The 22,251-nt window shown below is 40.0% G+C and overlaps 1 protein-coding gene across 3 annotated transcripts in view; it reads left to right on the top strand.

Annotated features, from left to right (window-relative positions):
* The window catches only part of dpp6b (dipeptidyl-peptidase 6b), a 155,277-nt gene that overhangs the window by 27,419 nt on the left and 105,607 nt on the right, over window positions 1–22,251 (top strand). The window contains exon 1 of one of the 3 annotated variants that reach the window (XM_065268147.2): window positions 13,706–14,371. The exons of the other annotated variants lie outside the window; for them this stretch is intronic. Within the exon in view, the coding sequence (XP_065124219.1) occupies window positions 14,189–14,371 (183 nt within the window). The 5' untranslated portion in view covers window positions 13,706–14,188. Of the gene's footprint in view, window positions 1–13,705; window positions 14,372–22,251 lie in introns of those variants that run through there. 3 annotated transcript variants of the gene reach the window in all.

The raw sequence follows: 22,251 nt of genomic DNA, 5'->3' as shown, positions 1-22,251 counted from the left end.
TATATTTATCAGAGCTGCTATGGCAACTTGAAGGTCCGACGTATGCAAATAATCCAACATGTTTGTTGTTATTTTCCTGAACTGGTGCATGCCTGTGACGTAAACGTGTACACGACGAGAGACACTGTGAGCAGACTACCGCCACGGTAGAGCGTTTTTAATATTTCCAGAGGACTGTGGATTTTATTTATTTTTATTTATTTATTCTGCGGATTTTAATTGTGTTTTTACTTCCATTTCATTGTTACTTATGCTACGTACACACCAAATGCGGGGCATCACATTACTCGCTCTAGATTACTCACAGGATTTTACTTCATGTCATGCAGAGATGGGGACCCGAGTTTGAGACTCGGACTCGATTGCGACTTAAGTCGCACACACAGTGACTTCAGACTCGACTTGAGACTCGTCCTCAAAGACTTCAGACTCGACTCTGACTCGAGCCGCGCGACTCGTGAACAATGTTTATTTTTAGGAAACGTCTGATGAGCTTGCTGTCATACCCCTACCTCTGTTATCTACAACCTGCCCACGACGTAACACGTGACGTATCTGCTCCACGCGCGCGGCCGCGAACATACATGTTGACTGCACCGGCCGCTGCTGTGTCATTCATCTGAAGCTTTGGGTAGTGCTGTGACGGATCCGCGGTTCGGCTCGCATGCGATTCCCGGCTTAATATGCAATTTAAATAGGGTAAGTTTATCATTAATGTGTTTCTAAGGTTTGCAATTGTTTAAATGGTTAAACAATGTAACCGCAAAAAGGCGCTCAAGTGAGCAGATTTCTGTGAGCACATGAGGTCAATGTGTCTGGTCCAGCTCCAGTCAGGTCCAGAGTTGCGCTACTTTGTGTCATACTGTAGTCCATTAACATACATTTGCTGAAAAGAGCAATAAAAAACAACTTAAGGTTTTTATGTGAAGCGACTGCTGCATCTTCTTCCTGAAGCGCTGTTTGGAATTCGCCCTCCGCCTGTGTGTGAGCACGCGTTTAAGTGCCCTCAGTAGTGCAAATACAGAGAGAAGTGTTTCAAAGTTAAGCCAACATAAAATCTTTCTTTTCTTGACAGGGCACATACACACAAAATGATCTCACAGTATTCATTTGTTTATGTCTTAATAAACCAGTCTGGGCTTATTTGTTCTTAAAGAGACAGTAACCTCAATTAACCTATTTAAGTCTGTTTCCTTAATGTTAATCAAACAACCCAAGACAAACAGAAAATCACTTCTATTGCTTTAAAAATAATAATAATATTTAATTTGTACAATAAAGACAGTGTTATTATCAATTTAATGTAATTTCTGTACCTAATGCTAATTTTAGACCTTACTTAATGTGCAACTTTGTTCATTTTTATAAATGTTTGTAATTTCTTTATTTGTTATTAGAGTTTTATTTGTTACAATGAGACTTGAGACTTGACTTTGACTCGAGCTCAGAGACTTGTGAACATCTCTGGTATCATGCTAATTTTTCGTTTGAGTTGAATATTTTCAACTTTGGTGAAGACACGTTTATGGCGAATAGTGCATGTTTTCACGGCAAACTTGCCACCCATATCGCGTAATTCGCATTGCCCCACGCGAGGACGCATCTGATCGCGTCTTTGCATTGACTTTCTATATTATCTACTCCCGCAAATCATTGAACTCGCTTTTGGTGTGTGCAGTTACAGAGAGAGCCGCCCCCACACGCTCTTCTGATTGGCTGTAGTTTTTGTTGCATTGTGTCTGGTGTGGACAGTCAAATTGCTTGTCGCTAGAATTGCATTGTATGGCATGAAGTCTAATATTGTTTTGTTGAAAGTTTTCAAAGACTTAGATTAGTGTTCCTGAGTCTGTAGCTCAGACGGTAGAGCATTGCATTAAAAATGCAAAGGTCCCAGGGAACACAAATTCACAGTGATAAAATGTATAGATCGAATGGACAGTAAATTGCTTTGCATTAAAACGCTTGCCAAATTCTTAAGTGTTCGATGCGCGTAATGCATAAAATTGTAAGATATAAGCTGGATGATAAAACATGTAAAATAATTGTTTATTAATATATGTTAATGTTTGGTTTTGAATCAGTTTTTCCCTACCTTGGTCTTGGTTTAGGTGATCTTGACCACAACGCTGCTATTTAGTTTGACTGAATCAGACTGTGTCTGAATACCACTGTATAGACACTACATCACATCTACTTACATTGAACTATAATGCACATTATGGAGTGTCATATACAACTAAATGATACATGTATGCTTCCCTTAATACAAGGCATCATACTAGAAAGGATGTAGCTCAAGCATTTGTATCTGCTGCGTCTTGATGGCTTTTATCCAGAAGCATTTTCAGCTTTCAGACACACCTATTGGGTCTGTGCCAAGAAGGTGCTTTGAGAGTTCAAGCTGTTTAATAGTGTTCAACGTGTCACATCAGTATGCAAGCCAAGGCTGTAATTGAATGTTGAAGCATAATTGATTGATAAGCAGTTTATCTGAACCAGTATTTTATTAGTGTCAGCATCTCTGTGGGTAATTGCATTTTATATATATACACACTAACATTAGCATGAATCACTGTCTGTCATAATAAACAGAGTTTTTATATGCTGCTTAGTTTTAACAAGACACCGAAGATAACCGTGAAAAATCATAAATAGAACCTTATGCATTATTCAGTGTCAAGGATTAAATGTATCAAAACCGCACTTTAGGTTAATAGATGAAATGTATTGAGTTTATGATGTTATGTTGCATAAAGCTAAGTGACACAATCTGTAATCAAAATCATCATATTTATTGTAATCCCATCACTATTTTATTTTTATCATGTTAAAAAAAGTGCATTTCATATTTTTCCTTTCTTATTTATTCTTGTTTTCTTGGGGGTAAGCCGGACATAATCTATGAGGAGTTAATTGTAACAGACCTTTTACATATTACACAGCTGAGTAACCTGTGCTTTTGATCTTTTTGCTTTGATTGTCAGAAGACTATCTTTCTGTGAATTTGTGGAAAGTTTTGATGTGTTTTCGTTCTAATTCTGGACATAGTGTGTTTTGGAGGCATAAAAAGTTAATTTCTTCATCACATGCTATTTTTATTTCTGAGTTGGGTGTCTAAAGGCTATTCGGGTGTGTAAAGTCCTATTTGGATGGCTATGTTAGACTCAATGAGACTATTTCCAGTGCACTTACAGTATGTATTTGCTGTTGTTGTGTTGCTATAATTGCTATATTGTTTACCTCATTTGTAAGTCGCTTTGGACAAAAGCATCTGCTAAATGTAAATGTAATTGTTTCTCATGAGGATGTCTGTAAAAAATATGCATTTGATGAAGATAAATTCGCGATGTGTGAGTTTATAATTCGAAACAACTGGAAATGCGCTGCATGTGTTGTTAATGACACGATCAATCACATAATACATGTATACGGAACTGTTGTGTAGTTCAGTGGTTTTCAAACTGGGGGCCGCGAGATGGTGCCAGGGGGCCCCCAGTTTTATGTCATTTTATGAAATACATTAATTTATCATGAATTCTGTGTAATTAAACCTAAAAAAATAAGGCAAGCACAATTTTTTGTATAATTTAATGTTTTTTTTTAAATGTTGAGTTTTAGACCAGTTTTTTGTCACAAATTTTCTTTGGGGGGCCGCGAAGGAATGCACTGGACACAAGGGGGGCACACACTGAAAAAGTTTGGGTAACACTCGTGTAGTTGAATACAAATTAAAATTGTATTTAGCACTTGTTGTTGCTGATAATATACATTTTAAACATTTTTGTTTATTTACATCAGCTCCCACTCATTTTAGGAAAGCTATGAAAAATTGTGCCCATACTTCTAATCATTTCAGTTATGAAGTGTTAAAAATGCTCACAAAGACGCATTTCTGGTGCAAACGCTGTTTAGTGGTCTAAAAGCCGAATGACTTTTACATTGATCCACTTTTATAAACTCAGAGATGTGGATTCTGACAGCAATTAAATTATCATACGACCTTGGTGTTTGTCGAAAAACAGTAGGTAATTCGGCTGGGAATTTTTTACATGGGTGGATGGAGATAAACGCTCACATTCTGGATTTGGACAGCAATATGGTGCTTTTTCATTGCATAATATCCAACGGTTTGGTTTGGGTTAGGTCGGGTCCACTTACCTCACTTTTAAAATCACTGACTTTTAACAAGTAAGTACTATTTTTAGTACTAAACATTTTTAACGATTGATCCAAAGCCAGAATGCATTAGGTTTTGGCCCTCTTTCCCCTACTCATGAGAACCAATGGTATTTACCATGTATATGATGTTAAACAGTTAGTAATGATTCAAACCATAAATGTTTTGAAAGATACATTTCACAGGAAAGACACCATTGGCTTCTGGGTAAATGTTGCAATGTAAAAACTCGAATTAATGTAGACAGCACTTTGTTAGACAACGGGTCCCTGAGTGCAGGGTTAATAGCTTATCTAGAAGGTATGATTAAAGTGTATCCATGATAGTGCTATGTCTACTTTTGCCTATTGAAATCAATTAAATCCAAACACATTTCAAGCACATGCATGAATTATGCAGGCTGTTAGTTATTTAGCTTCTAGCTGCTCTGTTTTAAGTAAGCATACTTCAGATGGCTGTATAATGGAAATTACTGCAAGTAAAGAAAAGGTAATTACTTATTACAGTGGATGCTATTTAATTTCCCATGCATTCTAGAAATATTTGTGATATAGGACCAATATCAAGTTAGAATGTACTGAAGGTTTCCATGAATGAGCTCAAGGCTCACATCACAAAAATGCATCTATGTAGTGTTTTAGACTAAAATCATTGATCTGTGATCTGCTTCAGCGTGTACAGGTATATTAATTACTTATCAGTAGTTGCATAAAAATATTAAAAAAAGGAAAATTCTAAGAAGTATCTTTAACAGCTTTTTAACATAGAAAATATTTTACAATTTATGACTACACTGTTAAAAAATTATGTAGAAATTATAGTACTGGCAGCAGTTTGCCAGTAACTTACTGTAGATATAAATGTATGTTATTTAATGGCAACAGTTTGTAAAAAAAATAAATGAACGTTAAACATTAAAGGGGCAATGAAGTTTTATACTGTTGTCTGAGGTCTACTTATGATGTTCATGTGGTTTTTACATTCAAAAACATCAAAAACAATAAGAAATACGCTATTTTGTAACATGGTTCTGATGCTGTCTGGAGAAAAGCTTCGTTTGAAGGGGCGGGCCGCATTGAAGACCTGGACGTAAGTGCCCACTGTGATGATTGGATAGCTTCATTCCCCGTCATTACATGTGGGGAAATGTTTTAAAAACATTAATGTGTAAAATAGAAGCCAAACACATATATTTTTGAGCCACAAAAGATTCTGTGTGCTAAAGATGATACACATAAATGACAATGTGTATAGCAAAATAGAAACAAAACCTAAAACGGTATACATCCTGGGAACTATATTCTCAGAAGCGAAGCACTGCTACTGTGCGGAGTGATTTGCTCGCAGCACCCGAGAAGCCCCCTGGTGAGGAGCAGAGAGTTCGGTCAGAGTTGTGCAATTCACTCCGCCCAAGTAGCAGTGCTTCGCCTTCTGAGAATATATAGTTCCCAGTATGTATACTGTTAAAAGATGGTTGTGTCTCATATGACCTTGTTATTTGTACATGGTGTAATTATACAAATCACAACACATAAATAGAAAATGTTTGCGTTATTTTGTCACTTATTGGGAGCAGTTTGCTAGCTGGAGCCATTCACTTCCAGTCTTTGTGCTAAGCTAGGCTAGCGGGGTTTTTATTTTAATTAAATGTGTTGTCCCTATACTAACACACACCTTATGTGTTAATATTCATTGTGCCGCCCATCAGGGTCCTGCGACATTAGATCAGAAATGTCTTGTCTGCAAGTGTTCATTTTTCACAAAATAGAGTAACTCGAGTTACAAAGCCATTTAAATTTCAGTAATTGTAACTGCGTTACTTGATTTTAAAAAAATACTTCGTTACATGTTCATTACAGTAGTGGAATTACAGTAACGGAATTACTTTGTAACCCGTTTTTAACACAACTTGTGTTGTCCCTTTCATTGATTTTAACATGAAATAAAGCGTTAAATGGCATGACACACACAATGTGTAAAAAATTAACACATTTTTTACAGTGTACAGTAAGTTACTGGCAAACTGCTGCATAACTAAAGCAAAGTGTAGTTTTACAGTGTTAAGAAGGAGGTAAAATGCACAAAGACACCTTTTCCTAGTATAATGCTGTATTGGTTGCTTTAGACTTTTTCATTCTCCGTCATTTTGATGGACAGAGTCATAAATTTTCATCCAAATTAAATTGTATCCATCATATCATAATTTAAAGATAATATTTAAAGGGGACATCATGAAAATCAGAATTTTTATCATTAAAATCAGACAGGTTAAAGTGCTATAATTGGGTCCCCAGTGCTTCTATCAACCTAGAAAATGTGAAAAAGATCAACCTAGTAACTTAGTTTTGGTAAACCATTCTCTGCAAGCATGTGAAAAAATAGGTAATTGAACTCCCCTTGTGATGTCAGAAGGGGATAATACTGCCTCTTAATCTGCCTATCCAACCACGCCACTGCCATTTAGTGCAGACATAAACTCATTTGCATTTAAAAGGAGACACCCAAAATGGCATTTTTGCTTACACATACAAAGTGGCAATTTTAATCTGCTATAATAAATTATCTGTGGGGTATTTTGAGCTAAAACTTCACATAGGTACTCTGGGGACAACAACGATTTATTTAACATCTTTAAAAAGTTTTGTGAAATGTCCACTTTAATAGCTTTTGTTCCCTTTCAATACGGTTCACTTCGCATTGCGTCAGTTAGCTGACGCTATGGGGGGAAACTCCTGTTTACTCCGTGACTGAAGCCTATTGGTTAACGTCTGTACAAAGTACAGACCAATGACGTTTGAACCCGCGCGCGGGAGGAACGCGTCCCTATATAAGCGCGGTTCAATCGTCAGGAGCTCATTATTTTCTCCTTCAGCGCGAACCTCTCGCTGCTCCGAAGAAAAGAAGAAGCCTTACCTCGCCGTTGACAAAAGCCCTGCAGCGGAGTCCAGGCCTAGCGTCTTCCCCTGCCGTTTTCCGGCTGAGAACCGAAGATAGCAGAGTCCAGGTCTAGCGTCTTCCCCTGCCGCTTTCCGGCCGAGAACCGAAGATAGCCTTCGCTTGCCGTGGTACGAGCCCTGTGCAGCGGACACGCCTGACGAGGTCTCCCCTGCGGCCGCCCGGTAAGATCAATATTTTTAATATAAAGCTATAAGCTAAAAGAGCAGGCGCTGTTGTAATAGCGTCCAGCACAGCGGCTCGGTGAGCCTCTCTGCTATGAATTTCCTCCGAGCGCGTTACCGGTCTGGCACCTCCCACGCCGGGACCGCGCTTATGCTTTGGTTGTCTTATCCATGTTTCGTGCTCCCCCTGCTGTTCCTCTCTCGCCGGGATGAACACACGGCGAGCCATGAGACTAGATGGATGCATAGACAAGCACACACGGACTAACCCCCCCTGTGTTCTGTCACACCGCAACCGTTCATGCTTACAGAGTCCCTTCGCTCCTCTCAAATTCAGTGGCGAGATCTCTGGCACATATATTAATCCCCCGAGTGCATCGGGTGATACCGTCACGACGCATGGCTGTTCTGTCTGTGTTGCTGCTCCCCTCTGCCGTTCCTCTCTTGTTGAGATGAACAAGCGGGGAACCGTAGACCTGGATAGATGCATACGACAAGCAAACACGGGCGGTCTGCCCCTGTCTCTGTCATAGCACAGCCACTCGTGCTCCACGCTCGCGGAGTCCCTCGCTCCTTTCCCCACAGTGGTGAGGTCTCTTAACGGCTTAGCTAGCACGCGGTATTACGGCTCGCTGCCTCTAAATGCAGCTGTCCAGTGTTCAACGATTACAGAGCTTCATGCCCCTCCCCTCTGGAGCGGCGCGATCTCATTCGTCTGCTCGATAGGGCCGATTCGCCGCTATTGGAGCACCAAGAACACTCATTATAAGAGAGCTTCATGCCCCTCCCCTCCTGGAGCGGCACGATCTCATTCGTCTGCTCGATAAGGCGGACACGCCTCTATTGGAGCGCTAAAACACTTATTATAGAGCTTTACTGGCCTGAGCCGATCTCACTTCAGATAGCTCATTTTTCGTCTGCCTGGTAATTTCTCTCTGGTTTAGACGGAATCAGAGGCAGAACGAATTTGTTTATAATATACTGAGGCCCGAATACCTCCCTTTATTCAGTCCCGTCCTATATCAGTGCGCTGAATATTGGTACATTCTTATATATATATACCCGGTTTTTCTGCCCTTTTAATAAACGGCAAAACCGCGGGCCTCACGGCAGACTTCCTCTCTGCGATGGGTTCAGTCTGACATTAAACCACCTAGACATACTGCTCTGCTCCGTGAGCCGTTCGGTCACCGTCACTACTGAGGCTTGTGCACCTGAACGGCTGAGCTCTGGTCTCCGCAGCACAGCTGCATCAACAGAGAACGAAACTGTCTGGGAGAAAAGGGGTTATGTCGCGCCTCGGCTGGACTGCCCTGTAATGTTTTCTGTGTGCTGTTTATCCAAACATACTGTGTAATACTGTCGGCTATGCGACCTCACTATAGTGGCGAACGGTATTTAATTCCTCTAAAAAGAGTAATTTCCGTGCTTACTATACTGTGTATTGACACCCACGGTTGTACGGTGTCTCTAAACACTTTATCGCCTTACTGACAAGCAATCAGTAATACGCACACACGGTCCGCTGTCCATAATTCTATCGACGCTAGCCGAAAAGACCCCGGTTTGGCCATATACTGTGTATTGACACCCCACGACTGTACGGTGTCTCTAACACCTTTCTGCCAAATTCGCTCGCAGCCCACCTCAGTTTCTCCGCTACGATGCTGATGGCGCAAACGAGCACGGTCTTACGGCTGTTATTCTCTCTTCCTAGAGGAAGGACAGCCTCAGACTTTTGCATGGCTCCAAGCGTTTGAATCGCGCCCTCTCCGGACGGCCACTCAAAGGCTTACAGCCAAGCGGTTTATGACGTTTTTCGGCCATATAGCTGATTTATATTAGCGGATCCGAAGACGCTCACACCTCCGCTCCAATACTCGGAGATATTAAGGGTAATATCAACCTCAAGTGAGCTTGCTACCCGCCACAATAAGTTTCAAAGCTTAAAGCGCGCGCACAGTCAGACGCGCGCGGCATCTCGTTTAAGACGGGCACACGTACCCCTCTAACGAGCCTCAGAAAGCTGAATATCGTGGCATTCTGTTCATAAGTCCACTTCAGTTTGACTAAGCAAAGGTCCCGCCCCGAGCTGACGGCCGGGAAGCTTGCTTAAGTTACACACGGCTGCATGAAGTGCTGTCATTACGAGCTAGCCCAGCATTTGCTGTGGGTTGAACACGCTTTACGACGGCAATCAGCCTTCGGCGCGTGGAACGCCGTTTGTCTCATATAAATCACCTTGTACTGTGAATACGGTACATTAAGAGGATGATTTAGCACTGCAGCACTCTCGACCGTGTTATTGTGATAATGCGGTCGGGCAATCTACGGTGGTTTCATTATTTACCGAACCAGACTGAGATCTCGCCCCCTGAACAAGCTGACGAGTCATCTCCTTTATAAACTCATTGCATCGCTTTATAAGCTATGTTCAATCAGAGTGATACGCATCTCATGCTTAAACTACCAATATTAACCCATTACGATGGGCGTGCGGAGATGGCATCCGTGGGACACGACCTACATTACGTGCCTTATGACACATTGACACAAGCTGCTAGGACCCCTTTCACGAGGCGTCCTTATGCAAAGTCTGATCCATTCTGTCTAGTGACATTTGAAAGTCAAAACCCCCCGCGAATCGCCGGTGGAACACTTTTCTCCTCACTACAGAGGCACGGCGGCTCTCTCCCCTACCTATATCTATGTGGCCGTGATAACAGCGAACCACACTTTTACGACCGACCATTCATTTAATTCACAAGCCTGTCATCTCTCAGATGCGGACGGCGGCGGTAACAGCGAACCATGCTTTTACGGCTGGCCATTCACTTATTCATAAGCCTGTCATTTCTCAGATGCGGACGGTGCCCGAGGCACAGCGCTCTGGAACTGTCCAAGGTCCTGTATGACACATACGTCTGACGTACATCAGACGATCAGCTGTTTATCTGCGTCACAGATCACTCACTAGAGCACCTGTCAATACAGGCTATTTATGGATCGTTGACGTTATCACCTCCCGTGACAATTATGCTCACTTGTCTTAGAGCATGGGCATGGTCTTAGAGGTTTCTCATTTGACAATTGTGACACGGCCGGCTGGTCCCCGCCGTCCACGTTGTCAGTTTACAGCTTCGACATCCCTGCTTCGCGCACTACTGAGGTTTGTTGCATTAAAGGTGCGCCCATTAGCTCACCTGTATGCACGATATGGGTTTTAATTATATGCGTCCACCGTGCGCTTAGAGAAGCTCACATGTACACGCTATAACATTTTGGTATACAATAAGATGCGCTTGGGAAAGCTCACCTGTATACACAGCTGTGTTATGCTTTGTGACACATACATTGTTGTTCATCTGTGTACGTTCACGGTGCGTTGGGTGCCCACCGTTACGTTCATCAATCATATCTGTACACATTCACGGCGCGTTGTGTGCACTGATTTATCTATACGAATTCACGGTGCACTGAAGAGTTCACCCGTGTGCGCACAATTTATTATCAGAACACATGACGGCGCGCTCGAGAATCTTGCCGGCCTGTGCATTATAACACTCTGATTCATCTATATGCATTCACGATGTATTCAAGTGTTCACCTGTGCCCGTGCAATTTATAGTCAATACACAGCTTGGAAAGCTCACCGATCTGTGCACTATAATACTACCTATATGCATCCCGATGCGCTCGAGGGTGCACCGGGGTTCACACTATTGTGGTATCTGTATAATCCCACGCTACGAACCGTTCTGCCGCATATTATAGTCAGATCGGCCGTTCGTGAGCTTCGCAGATCACTCACTACGTATGTCTGTTGCTAACAGTGGTTATTTAGATGGATCGTTGAAACCATCGCACTGGCTCACGCCCCTCTATGAGCTATGTCCTATATAGAGCCCACTCTGTGCGAGTTTGGCTTCTTCATGAACTTGGTCTACAGGGGTATCTATATCTATATTTAATATCTGCTACGCGGCCGGCTGGTCTTCGCCGTCTACGTTGTCAGATTGTACAGCTTAGACGTCCCTGCCCTACGAGCGCAGGTTCTCTCGGCTCAATCATGCACGCTCATGCGTTTTATGTGTACACCACGGTGCGCTCAGCGAGCTCACCAACGTGACTCTGAATTTACTTATCTCGCACAGCCGCGGCGCGTACCTCGCCGTCTTGTGCTATGTTATGTGCCCCCGGTGCGTTTAAAACCCCACAGTGTGCGCGTCAACAATTTATATGGTGCTTACACATTTGCTTTTAAAGCTGTGAATATGCCGGGTATAGGGCCACACGCAGTGTCTCTCCGGTAAGGCACTTCAGTACGTTGTGTATGCACGGCGTGATGGGATTACGTTCCCCCATAGCGTCAGCTAACTGACGCAATGCGAAGTGAACCGTATTGAAAGGGAACGCTTAGGTTACTCACGTAACCCCGGTTCCCTGAAATAACGGGAACGAAGCATTGCGTCTCTTGCCGTGCTACAAACGTCTACGCAGCGAGTGTTATTCGGCTGCGCGCTTCAGTCGAATAATAATGAGCTCCTGACGATTGAACCGCGCTTATATAGGGACGCGTTCCTCCCGCGCGCGGGTTCAAACGTCATTGGTCTGTACTTTGTACAGACGTTAACCAATAGGCTTCAGTCACGGAGTAAACAGGAGTTTCCCCCCATAGCGTCAGCTAACTGACGCAATGCTTCGTTCCCGTTATTTCAGGGAACCGGGGTTACGTGAGTAACCTAAGCATTTTCCTTCACATGTTTTCACAATTTTCATGAACTTACTAGACAAGCATCTAAAATGTGTAATAGTTGTATAGTACTTAAGTATTTTTACTTTCTACATAAAAGTAAATTTTAAATTATTCGTATTTCATTAGTGTTTTTCTTTGGAAAACATACATTCCAAAGCATATTATAATAATTTTTACTCCACGTTTCATAATTTCAAGTTTTTGGTTTATGTTTAATATTTAAGTACATTAAACATCTAGTAATTTTTTGTACTTTTACTTAAGTAAAAAAAATCCTACTTTTACTCAAGAAAGTAAAAGTACACAATTTTATGTAATTAGGCATTAAATCAATTTTAATATGCAATATATAATGAATACACAGTATGATTCTATGCTTTAGAATGTAGTGAACATTTTTTGGTAAAGAAAAGTAATTTTTTTCCAATACAAACACTCTGATAAAGCACAGATGCTTGGAAAATGTAACTAAAATACTTAAGTATTATACACCTCTGCTGTGCATCACTTTACATGTTCAACATCACATGAAGCAGAATACATCCTTGTTTTTTTCCTACAGTGACAGCATATAACAAAATACTATTGGGATTAAAATAACAACAAACATGTCAAATCTGAATTCAACGAAACTCTAATGCGTTTGACACACTACTGTGCCTGAAACCATCTTAATATGCATTGAATGCTCGTCTTTGTGTAAATGCACCAAGGCAGATTAATGCATACTCTATTCATTAGATTTTGTATCTTTCCCTCAGACAGACAACACCTTGTTGCAGTTTTAATTTTGTTCTGAAAATTGATATCCCGCTCTTCCATCACACTGAAGTGTTAAACTTCAGCAGCGCAGATCTGTATCAGCCTATGACATCAAAGTATTGTGAGTGAGTTTAAGATCAGTCTGTGCAACGCTGCATTAGGTCAAATACGCACTTGCCAACTTGACAGGGCTGGGAATTACATTTACAAGTTGTAAGTGTAATCTGTCAAAATGACGGATGGCTTTTAGGTTTTTCTGTCACTCTTAAAATATTTTGTCAAAGATGAAAATGTTTCGGTTAACGTGACCTCTGCATCACAAGTAGTACAGTTACAGGATGGTAGTGGTCCTGCAGCACAATTTTATGTTGCAACTGGACTTACATTAGTTATTTGTGCTTACAGAAATTCTGTTTAGTATATATTTTTATTCACTCTAAAAATAGCTGGGTAATTTTGACAGAACACACCGCTGTGTTATTTTGCAGGAATGCCATAGAAGAACCCCTTTTGGCTTTCCAAAGAACCTTTAAGGGCAATCTCAAAAAGTAATAGTAATATATTTATATTCAATCTATTGCTTTATCAGCACATTGAATACTGCTATATCTTTATGGTTTAATGGAAATCATGGACCACTGTGCTCTGTTAACAGTCCTTCCCTGAAATGCTGTATTGTATTTAACCACAGTGTGGCACTCCAGTACTGCGCATTTGACCTTTTCGGCATCATTTGAAGTAAAGGTTATTCTTGAATATTTTTCAACATCCATTTATTGATTATTTAGGCTGCAATTTCATTCACTATATTTGTAAAGATCTGAGGTGAGATCTATGTGTATACAGTTAAATACCCTCTCAGTGGTCACTTCTCATGCAGAGCGCGTCTCATCCACACACGCGTGCGCGCACACACACTGCTCTGCGTAAAGCTCATACTCACGCGTCTTTACATCGCTCGCCTCATTTAAAAAATGCAGTGCAAACTATGAAGTCCATTTGTTTAATTTGATGGTTAAATGTAGTTTCATACAGACTATGTTTTTATTTGTGTAGTCGCTCTTCGGCAGACAGGCTATAGAGGAAACAACGTGCTTTGAATACAGAGCAGACTTTCTCTCATACCGCCCGGGCTCGAGCCAATGCCATAAAACAGAGAAATACTACCATATATACTAACGAAGCGCATTATACTTTAATTTTCATTAAAGGACTCGTCTATCTTTTGGGGACATCAGCCTGCGGGCAATTCGAGAAGACGAAGAGCGTCTACCTTTTGCGGAAGAGGGGAAATAACGTAAAACAAGTACATCAGGAGCGCAGCAGATACAGTATATCTCGCATTGAGATGCTTAAGTGATTTTTACCAGACTCATGGCTTCGCTTTATCAGAGATTCTCGGGAAAGATTAACACCAACAAATCTTTTCCTCATCCACCTGAAGCCAGCCATCTCTTGGGTGGACAGGTCCCTGAGGATGGGAATAAGGCTGGGAAGAGTCCCTCATCCCGACCTCCTGCCCAGTACCGCAAGAAAACCGCCTGCGAGGAAGAAGACGTAAGAAATACGGTTATATTTCATTTACATTTTATTTTTTTACTTAGAGACTTTGGTTCTTATGCGCATGCCTGTTTTAATAACGAGAAAGCAATAAAAGTTATTGCATGTCGTTTTAGATTTTTCTTGTTGAAATGATCAGTTATGTGAAAATTAGAGTTGGTTGACAGTTGAAAGCTATTTTATGCATAACGTCAGTTTTTGAGCAAATGTGCAATGAAACTGCAGCAAACTGTCACAGGGTCCTTAAGTGCTTTATTTATCTCTGAAAAAAAGCAAAACACAGTGACCGGTAGGGTGTTTGGTACTGTAAAAATACCGTACAAAGAGTTGTTAGTTTTGTTTGCAACAGGCTGATCGCGTGTTTTTAATCAATTTGACCTTCGAAGACGAGAATGACGTCAGGGCTTGTGTGACGCGTCACTAATTGTCGTCTTTAAACATTCTGCTGCTAATATGACATGGTTTGCATTAATTTAGTCTTCTTGGGTCGTGTCTTTTTTATTTCTATATGTAAATTATCATTTAAATATAAATAATTTAATCATAATTAATAGACTCTTCAAAGTCTTTATGCATCATTATTCATTGATAAATAAAAATAGCCAATAGCCCTCAGTAGACTTGATGTCTAAGCAACAAATTAACATGCCAACCATAATTAAAAAAACCTGACAAAAAAACACATTTTGGTGCCAGTTGTTTCTGTGAACTGACATGAGATCTTTTTTCTGTGGCTTTGATGAAAGAGCTTTGATTTCTTGTTGAATCTGTGCAGCCAAAGAGTTGTAATAAAGCTCACAGATAAATCATTTGTAAAAAAAAAAACCACAATATTCCTAAACAAATTACATTTTTATTGTAATTTCATTGCGACTTTATGGAGAGAATTTAATCCTATCAGTTGCATTAGGCCAAAAGAATTGTGGACCCCCTTCGACCGTTGACTGTCTGTCGGCACAGGTGGATTGGACTGAATAATTAATGAACAAGGCAGTGACTTTTGACAGATGGAGTTCTGGCAATCCCCCTTGGTTTTGTATTTTCACAATTAAATAACTAATATCTATACAGTACAAGAAAGCAAATACACTACTGTATTATATTGTCAATATAGTTGGGGCTATGGATGTTATTCATTTTATGCCTGGAAAGGGTCCCTGAAATCTTATGTGGAGTGATTATTTTATGTGGAGTGATTATTTTTAATTATGCATTTTTGCATGCAAGTAACTTTACATAAGACATTGGTCATATTCGATTAATGGAATTGGATTATACATTAAATTATACTATTACATTTTTTAAATAAAAGTTATGTCAGTCAGGTGATACCCGAAACACATTGAAAAATGTTTTGTAGTTAAAAGATTAGTTGCTGTAAGGATGTTTAATTAAAGGTATAGCGGAAAATTTTCCCGAATTTTTGTAAACAACCGCCACTTCAAAATGCACATGCGCAAAACACTACCTGCTCCAGAGAGGGAATGCCTATTAAATGTGTGCACGAGAGAGAGAGAGAGCATGCACGTGCCTAGTTCTTCTCTTTGCTCTGTTTACAAGTTGCTGTCGGCATGTTTACCATGTCTGCGCGGTTCGTGACTTGTGCTAGGGCTAGCATCGCTAATCATAGCTTACATCAACTTTTACTAGCAATGATTTTAAATGGATTTTTCCAAATAGCATGCCAAACTTTACCTGTCGAGTAGAAACTTCATGTGGGAAGCCCAACCTGTGCTTTTAGCGCACGCCACCATGTGAAATATTCTCCCAAAAACACTCTGGCCTTGTTTCTTTCTTCATAGGCTTTTCTCTTCTTGTCATACAATTCGTAGACACTTTTTCTCTTGCGACCCTCAAACATATGTGCAAAAAGGAACCTAGGGACGAGCATGTACGACGGCCTTACGTCAACATATCACCTGAATGATTGACCACTGGGATGACCAATAGTCTTGATGATCCACCCGGAAAAAGAAAATCTATACCTTTAACAAATAATGTATTAAACATCTCCGAGTATATCTTTATAAAATGCTTTTTTGTGGCTTTTGTAATCTTATTATTCTCCATTTAAGTTTATTTACAGCTTTAATATAACCAGTATAATAGTAAAATGCCACAAAAGTATTACGTATGGTTTAGGTAAAGTGTTGACAAACTAGTGGATTTTATTAGGCTCACAGCAGCCAGACTTTCCACTGATTCTCTGATCCAAAGGCTGTCAGAGTAGGAAATATCACACCACGTTTTTTATCTTGTAGTTCTTTGTTCGCTTTGGCGGGCTGCGAGCCAATAAGGCGACCTTAATTAATCATCCATAGATGGCTGGACCTGAATAGAGTGACATTTAAAAGGCCTGTGGATACTGTTCCTTTAATGAAGAGAAACATATTGACTTCCACTGTATACTCAGCTGGGGGGTGGCTGTCAAACAGCCTGGCTTTGTCCAGTGTCAGAGTCCACCCTATGCCACAGGCTCGATAAGATCAACCAGACTGCGTGAAAACAGGAGGTTGAAAATTGAAAATCGTGACTTGTATGTTTTGGTTAAAGTCTCGTCGAGGAGTCGAGGACTGCTGGTTTTCAGACTGTATGCATAGTTTAACGTATAGCTACATGACTCAGACATTTGAGTAAGTCGATCATCACAATTCTTTTAATTACCCTTTCACACACTATTGAAAATAATACCATCTGTGCGCTGAAATATCACACTCCATTGTAAGCTTATTTCTCTATTATGAGTAATGCTATTAAAGGATTAGTTCATCCATAAATGAAAATTCCCTCATTATTTACTCACCCTCATGTCGTTCAAACTCCTGATGGCTTTATTTGTTCTTAAGTTCCAAAACGTGGATTGCTTAAATGGCGTTGGATACCTTAGATGCTTCAAAAGCAATGTAGTGCAATGAAGTTTCCTAAAGGCACACAAACAAATTTGGTTTTGAACGAACAAAAATATATTTCATGACCTGTACACCTCTTTTTTTCACATGAGAGCGCACGCTAACAACGCAGCTCACTTTTCTACTTTAACTACCGTAACGTATCGCCGTTACGTTACGGTAGTTAGACATTATTAAAAAGTAATCGTGCTAAAACATGGGCAAACAACACAGAGAGACATGCACAGGTCAAGACTTGAATCAAATAATGGATTAAATTTAGTTCGTTTAAAACCAAACCCATTCGTATGCCTTCAGGACACTTGTCACGTGGAGTTACTTTCCTTTTGAAGCTTAAGAAAAGTTCACATTTGAAAAAATCTGCATTTTGGTTTAAAAGAACAAAGAAAGCCATAGAGGATTTTAACAACATGAGGGTGAGTAAATTCTGTGAACTTTTCCTTTATGTTTAACTAAACAAACATGGCATTTAGATAAAATCACACAGAATTACATGACTAATACTTGATGTGTAAACAGTGCCGTTTTAAAGTTCCTAGTATATGGAAAATACTTTTTCAGATCGAATGCACACAGTCGGGTCAGATGTGCTTTTCTTAGTGCTTAGATCGGATCCAAGAAATTAATCTACTGTACCTTTCTCGTCTGTTGTTTATATCTCTTTGGGGCATATTCAGGTCATCCAACCGTTATAATATAATTTTACTATCCTGAGGCAACATCTTTTATAGGTGGTTCAAGCATTTGATGATGTTTTGCAGTGTTCACAAATGGTATTGTGTCTGAAAGCAAAACAATTATGCCCTTAAAGGCAGTGCGTGAATGTGGTTATTTCATCTACTAAGATGCCTTTATCTAGTTTAAACATTATAGTAATTAAATACTGTTGTAATTAAATGCTCCAAAGCACAAAAGTGCATCTGAAGTTTAACACCAGATGCTTAAATGCTGTTCAAGTCATTGACTGGGCAGTGAGGTGGCTGCCTTAGAGACATTTGCAGTCAAAATCGAGTCCAGCATGAATATTTAAAGTATGTTTTTGTCAAACAGTTATTCTCGAATATCACATTTACGGGTTTATACAGTATGTCTTGTGTTTCCTGCTGTGATAATGGTGAAGCAGATTGTTAATGTTTTGTTTCCGAGTGGCTTAGCATGAGAGACGTATCGCTGATTCAGTTGTTACTATTTCCCAGAGGACTCACTTGAGCATTCAAGAAGAGAAATGTTATTCTTAGCTTTCACATTCTCATTTACATACTTGATTTAGAAATCTTAGTTTATTTTTACTTAAGCTAAAAGAAACCAACACAAAGTGTAGTTTTTCTCTTCAGATGTGATTTAGCAGTTTATCGCTTCACGTCACACACGGTTTGCTGCGAATTCTTTGAGTGTCTGTCACTTGCAAAGATCAGCCAACGCAAACGCCTTGACTGATTTCCGGAGATGAGCAGACTGGCGTCTGTGATTTCAATAGAAGTTAAATATAGACTGCAGCTGAAAAGCGCAAATCCCACCAAACTTTAAGCCTGTCCTGCTTCGGCGAATAATAATCCTATCATGTGTTAGAAATTGAATTTGATGTGGAGAGGAAGTTGATTGGAAAGACCGGCTCTGCCCGGTTGAAATGCGAGTCTGTGAAATGCATCATTTCGAACAGACGGCGGGCAGCGGCGTTTCGGGCCTGTCATATTAAGCCCCAGCTGTCATTGTGAGCAGTGCACTCCAGTTTGAATGTATAAACACTCCCTACTTCCTAAACGCACACAAACAGATAATGTTTACAGCGTTGCCCTTGCAGGCCGGTAATTATATAATAACATGTTCCACCTGTATCGCATTACGTTCATGCTTTTTGGTTTGACCCTCATTTGGAAAGAGTGGTTTAGCCCTTCTCATGCAGACAGATGATTGTGGGTGGATAATCGGCTCCTTTAAGCCGAGTTGGCCGTACAGACATCTGGAGTGAGAGTCTCATCAGAGCCGATTTACACTGTCTGCGTTCTCTGGTGACCAATATTGCCTTTCTGCTTTTTGCAAATAAGATTTCTAATACATTTTTTTGGTAATAGGGAGACAAGGGGATTGTAAGGAAGCAAGGTTCTTTCATACTAGAATGGAGCCTGATTGGATGAGTTAAAAATGAAATAGCTTGGCATCAGCTGGAGAATAAAGTTGTTTCAGAGCTGGACTAATTTATTGCATTTTAATGAAAAATGACTTTAGTAGAGGCTCATTCACACCAAGAATGATAAGTATAATGATAACTGCATTATAGCTAGATTTACTAGCAGCTTGCACTGTCAGGATTAACTTGTAAGGTGTGTAAATAAGTTAATTTTTAACTGATCTTATTGTATATGCGGTTTTTTTTTTAAACCGATAGTCGGCCGAAAATCTAAATTACCCCATGATTTACTCACCCTCAAGCCATCCGAGTTACATATGTCTATCTTTTTAATACATATTCAAATATTTTTGAAAATGTAGCTCTTCCAATCTTTATAAAGGATGAATATAGGGTCCAGCTCCTTTAAGTCCTTTTCAAAAATAATTCACATGGCTCCATAGGGATAAATAAAGGCTTTCTGAAAGTAATCAATGTGATTTTGTAAGAGAAATATTCATATTTAAAATATTTACAAATGAAAATAACAAGCTTAGTAGCGACATATTGCTTATTAGGGTTGTTTTGCTCACTGCTCTATGCCTCCGCCCTCTGCATTAGTCGTACATCACTATGAAAAGTGCGTACACTACTCTGATACTCTCTTCTGAATGCAGAGGAGTCCTATCATGTCTGAATCATGGGGTAATTTTTTTGGGCCAAACTATCACTAACACTAAAGAGTTTTTGCTCTTTGCACCCCCTATAGGTTGGAAGCGGAATTGTCCATTACCACTGTCGTAAATAATTTAGGTTACTGCAGCAAAGCTGGCTCTGATTGAATTGTAGGTCTGGCGTAAAGCAAGTTTTTGTAGATTTCACTCGAACGACAGGACCGCGACCCGACAGTTGGAAACTTCTTTAGTGCGGTTTTGGCCGATAGAGGGCTTCAAAGCAAATGTGAAAGTGCCGTTCACCCTGTTTCGAGTGGATGAACAACTGAAACTTTTTTGGAAACGTTTTTTTAAGGTTAAAAAAACTCTTTGGTGTTGCTTTAAGGTTTGTGCTAGTAAAGTTACTGGGATTTGCGCAATTATTTAACACCCCAAAAATTTCTTAAAGAGCACATATTTAATTTCTAAAAACAACGTTATTTTGTGTATTTGGTTTAATACAATGTGTTCTCATGGTTTCTGGTTAAAAGACTTTTGTGGATATTTTCCACATACTGTACATTAGCTCCAGATTTCACTTTCTTCCTGAAACGCACGTATTTAAAAAGCTCTGTGTCCCTGATTGGCCTATCTGTACGTTGTGATTGGTCTGAATACCTCTGACGTCAGCCGGAAATGTGACGCTCCTTGCTATGTTTCGCGCACAACACAATACTAAGTTTACTTACAGTCTGTGAATCCGATGTGTGACGAATTATGATAATGTCGGTCTTGTCTACATCACCAATCCCAGAAAGTAAACTGTTGCCTACAATCCGTGTGTTTGTTATAGTCCGAATAAAGAGATTTACGTTGGAGATGACTTGTTTCATCGTTTACTTTGGGATTTGTATCTTTTGCATATTGTTAACATGTACTAACACACACCTACGCACCAAAGGAAATGTAAAATCGTGAATCGGACCATAAGCGCTTTTTAAATTGTGTTGGTCATTATGGAAAAAACGCAATGCTGTGCCTACGTTCTTTAATTTCGCTATCTGCCCCTCCCCTTTTTTATCTGCCCTTTAGTCTCAACTCCAACAAACAATAATGTGTTATTTGTTATTGCTAGAATTTCACATTTTAAATGCAGAAACTCTTAAAAATCTAACGGAGTTTGATTGACCATCAGTGCAATATCTTCTCGATCGGCTCGGGACATCCCTATTAGTACCTCATATTGGTATGTGTACGTGTACATATCTGTACCTAAATGGTACATATAAGGACCTTTTATAAATTGTATTGCCCAGGGACAGATGTAGACAATGTTTTGACCATTTTTTCCTGGCAGTTCAGATTTGGTTACTCTACATATTTACTTCAGGGTTCCCACGGGTCCTTGAAATCCTTGAAAGTTTGTGAATCTGGTGGAAAAAATGCAAGGCCCTGGGAAGTTTTTGAAAATATACATACATAGATACAGGTCATTGAAAGTGCTTGAATCTATCCTATGCACAAAGTTTTCTGGAAAAAATCCATATTCCGTGTTTAGTGTAGGATAATGTCATACAAATGCTAGACTTTTTTAGCACACATGCTAAACTGTTTGCTTTAAATGCTTATATCTTCTGTATGCGAATGTTGATTCATACCAAAATGCTTTTTTGCATAGTTGTGTTATACACATGAAAACGTCTCTGGTTACGTATGTAACTGTTGTTCCCTGAGAAGGAAACCAGACGCTGCGTCTCTCTTGCCATACTTCCTGCGTCCCTGTAACGCCGTCTTTGGCAATATTTCAGATAGCGAGAAACTTCCTGGCTCCCACATCACCCTGTGTTTGTTGTAAAGCCTCACCATTGGTTGAATTTGATATACACATTCAGACGCATTTACCCCTGGAGGTGTCCCCAAAGTGTCACTGGAGTGACGCAGGGCGAGTGACCTCAAAAGAGAACCGTAGCAATGTATCTTAAAAGGTAACACAATGTAACTTTGCTCTCACTTGAAATGTGTCCCCACATTTAGTCCTTGAATTTGAGGGGATTGGACCTGGAAAGTCTTTGTAAGGTCCTTGAATTTGAAGTTAACTAAGGTGTGGGAACTCTGTTATAAACAAACATACAACATTTCCTGTGATATACGACCAGACAGCTCAATGAGACCAATCATTGCTCGATTATTTTTAATGATTAAAAGAAA

Source organism: Paramisgurnus dabryanus, chromosome 6 (genome assembly GCF_030506205.2).
Source record: "Paramisgurnus dabryanus chromosome 6, PD_genome_1.1, whole genome shotgun sequence".
In the NCBI taxonomy this organism is placed as follows: domain Eukaryota; kingdom Metazoa; phylum Chordata; class Actinopteri; order Cypriniformes; family Cobitidae; genus Paramisgurnus; species Paramisgurnus dabryanus.
This window is presented reverse-complemented; position numbering and strand designations above follow the sequence as displayed.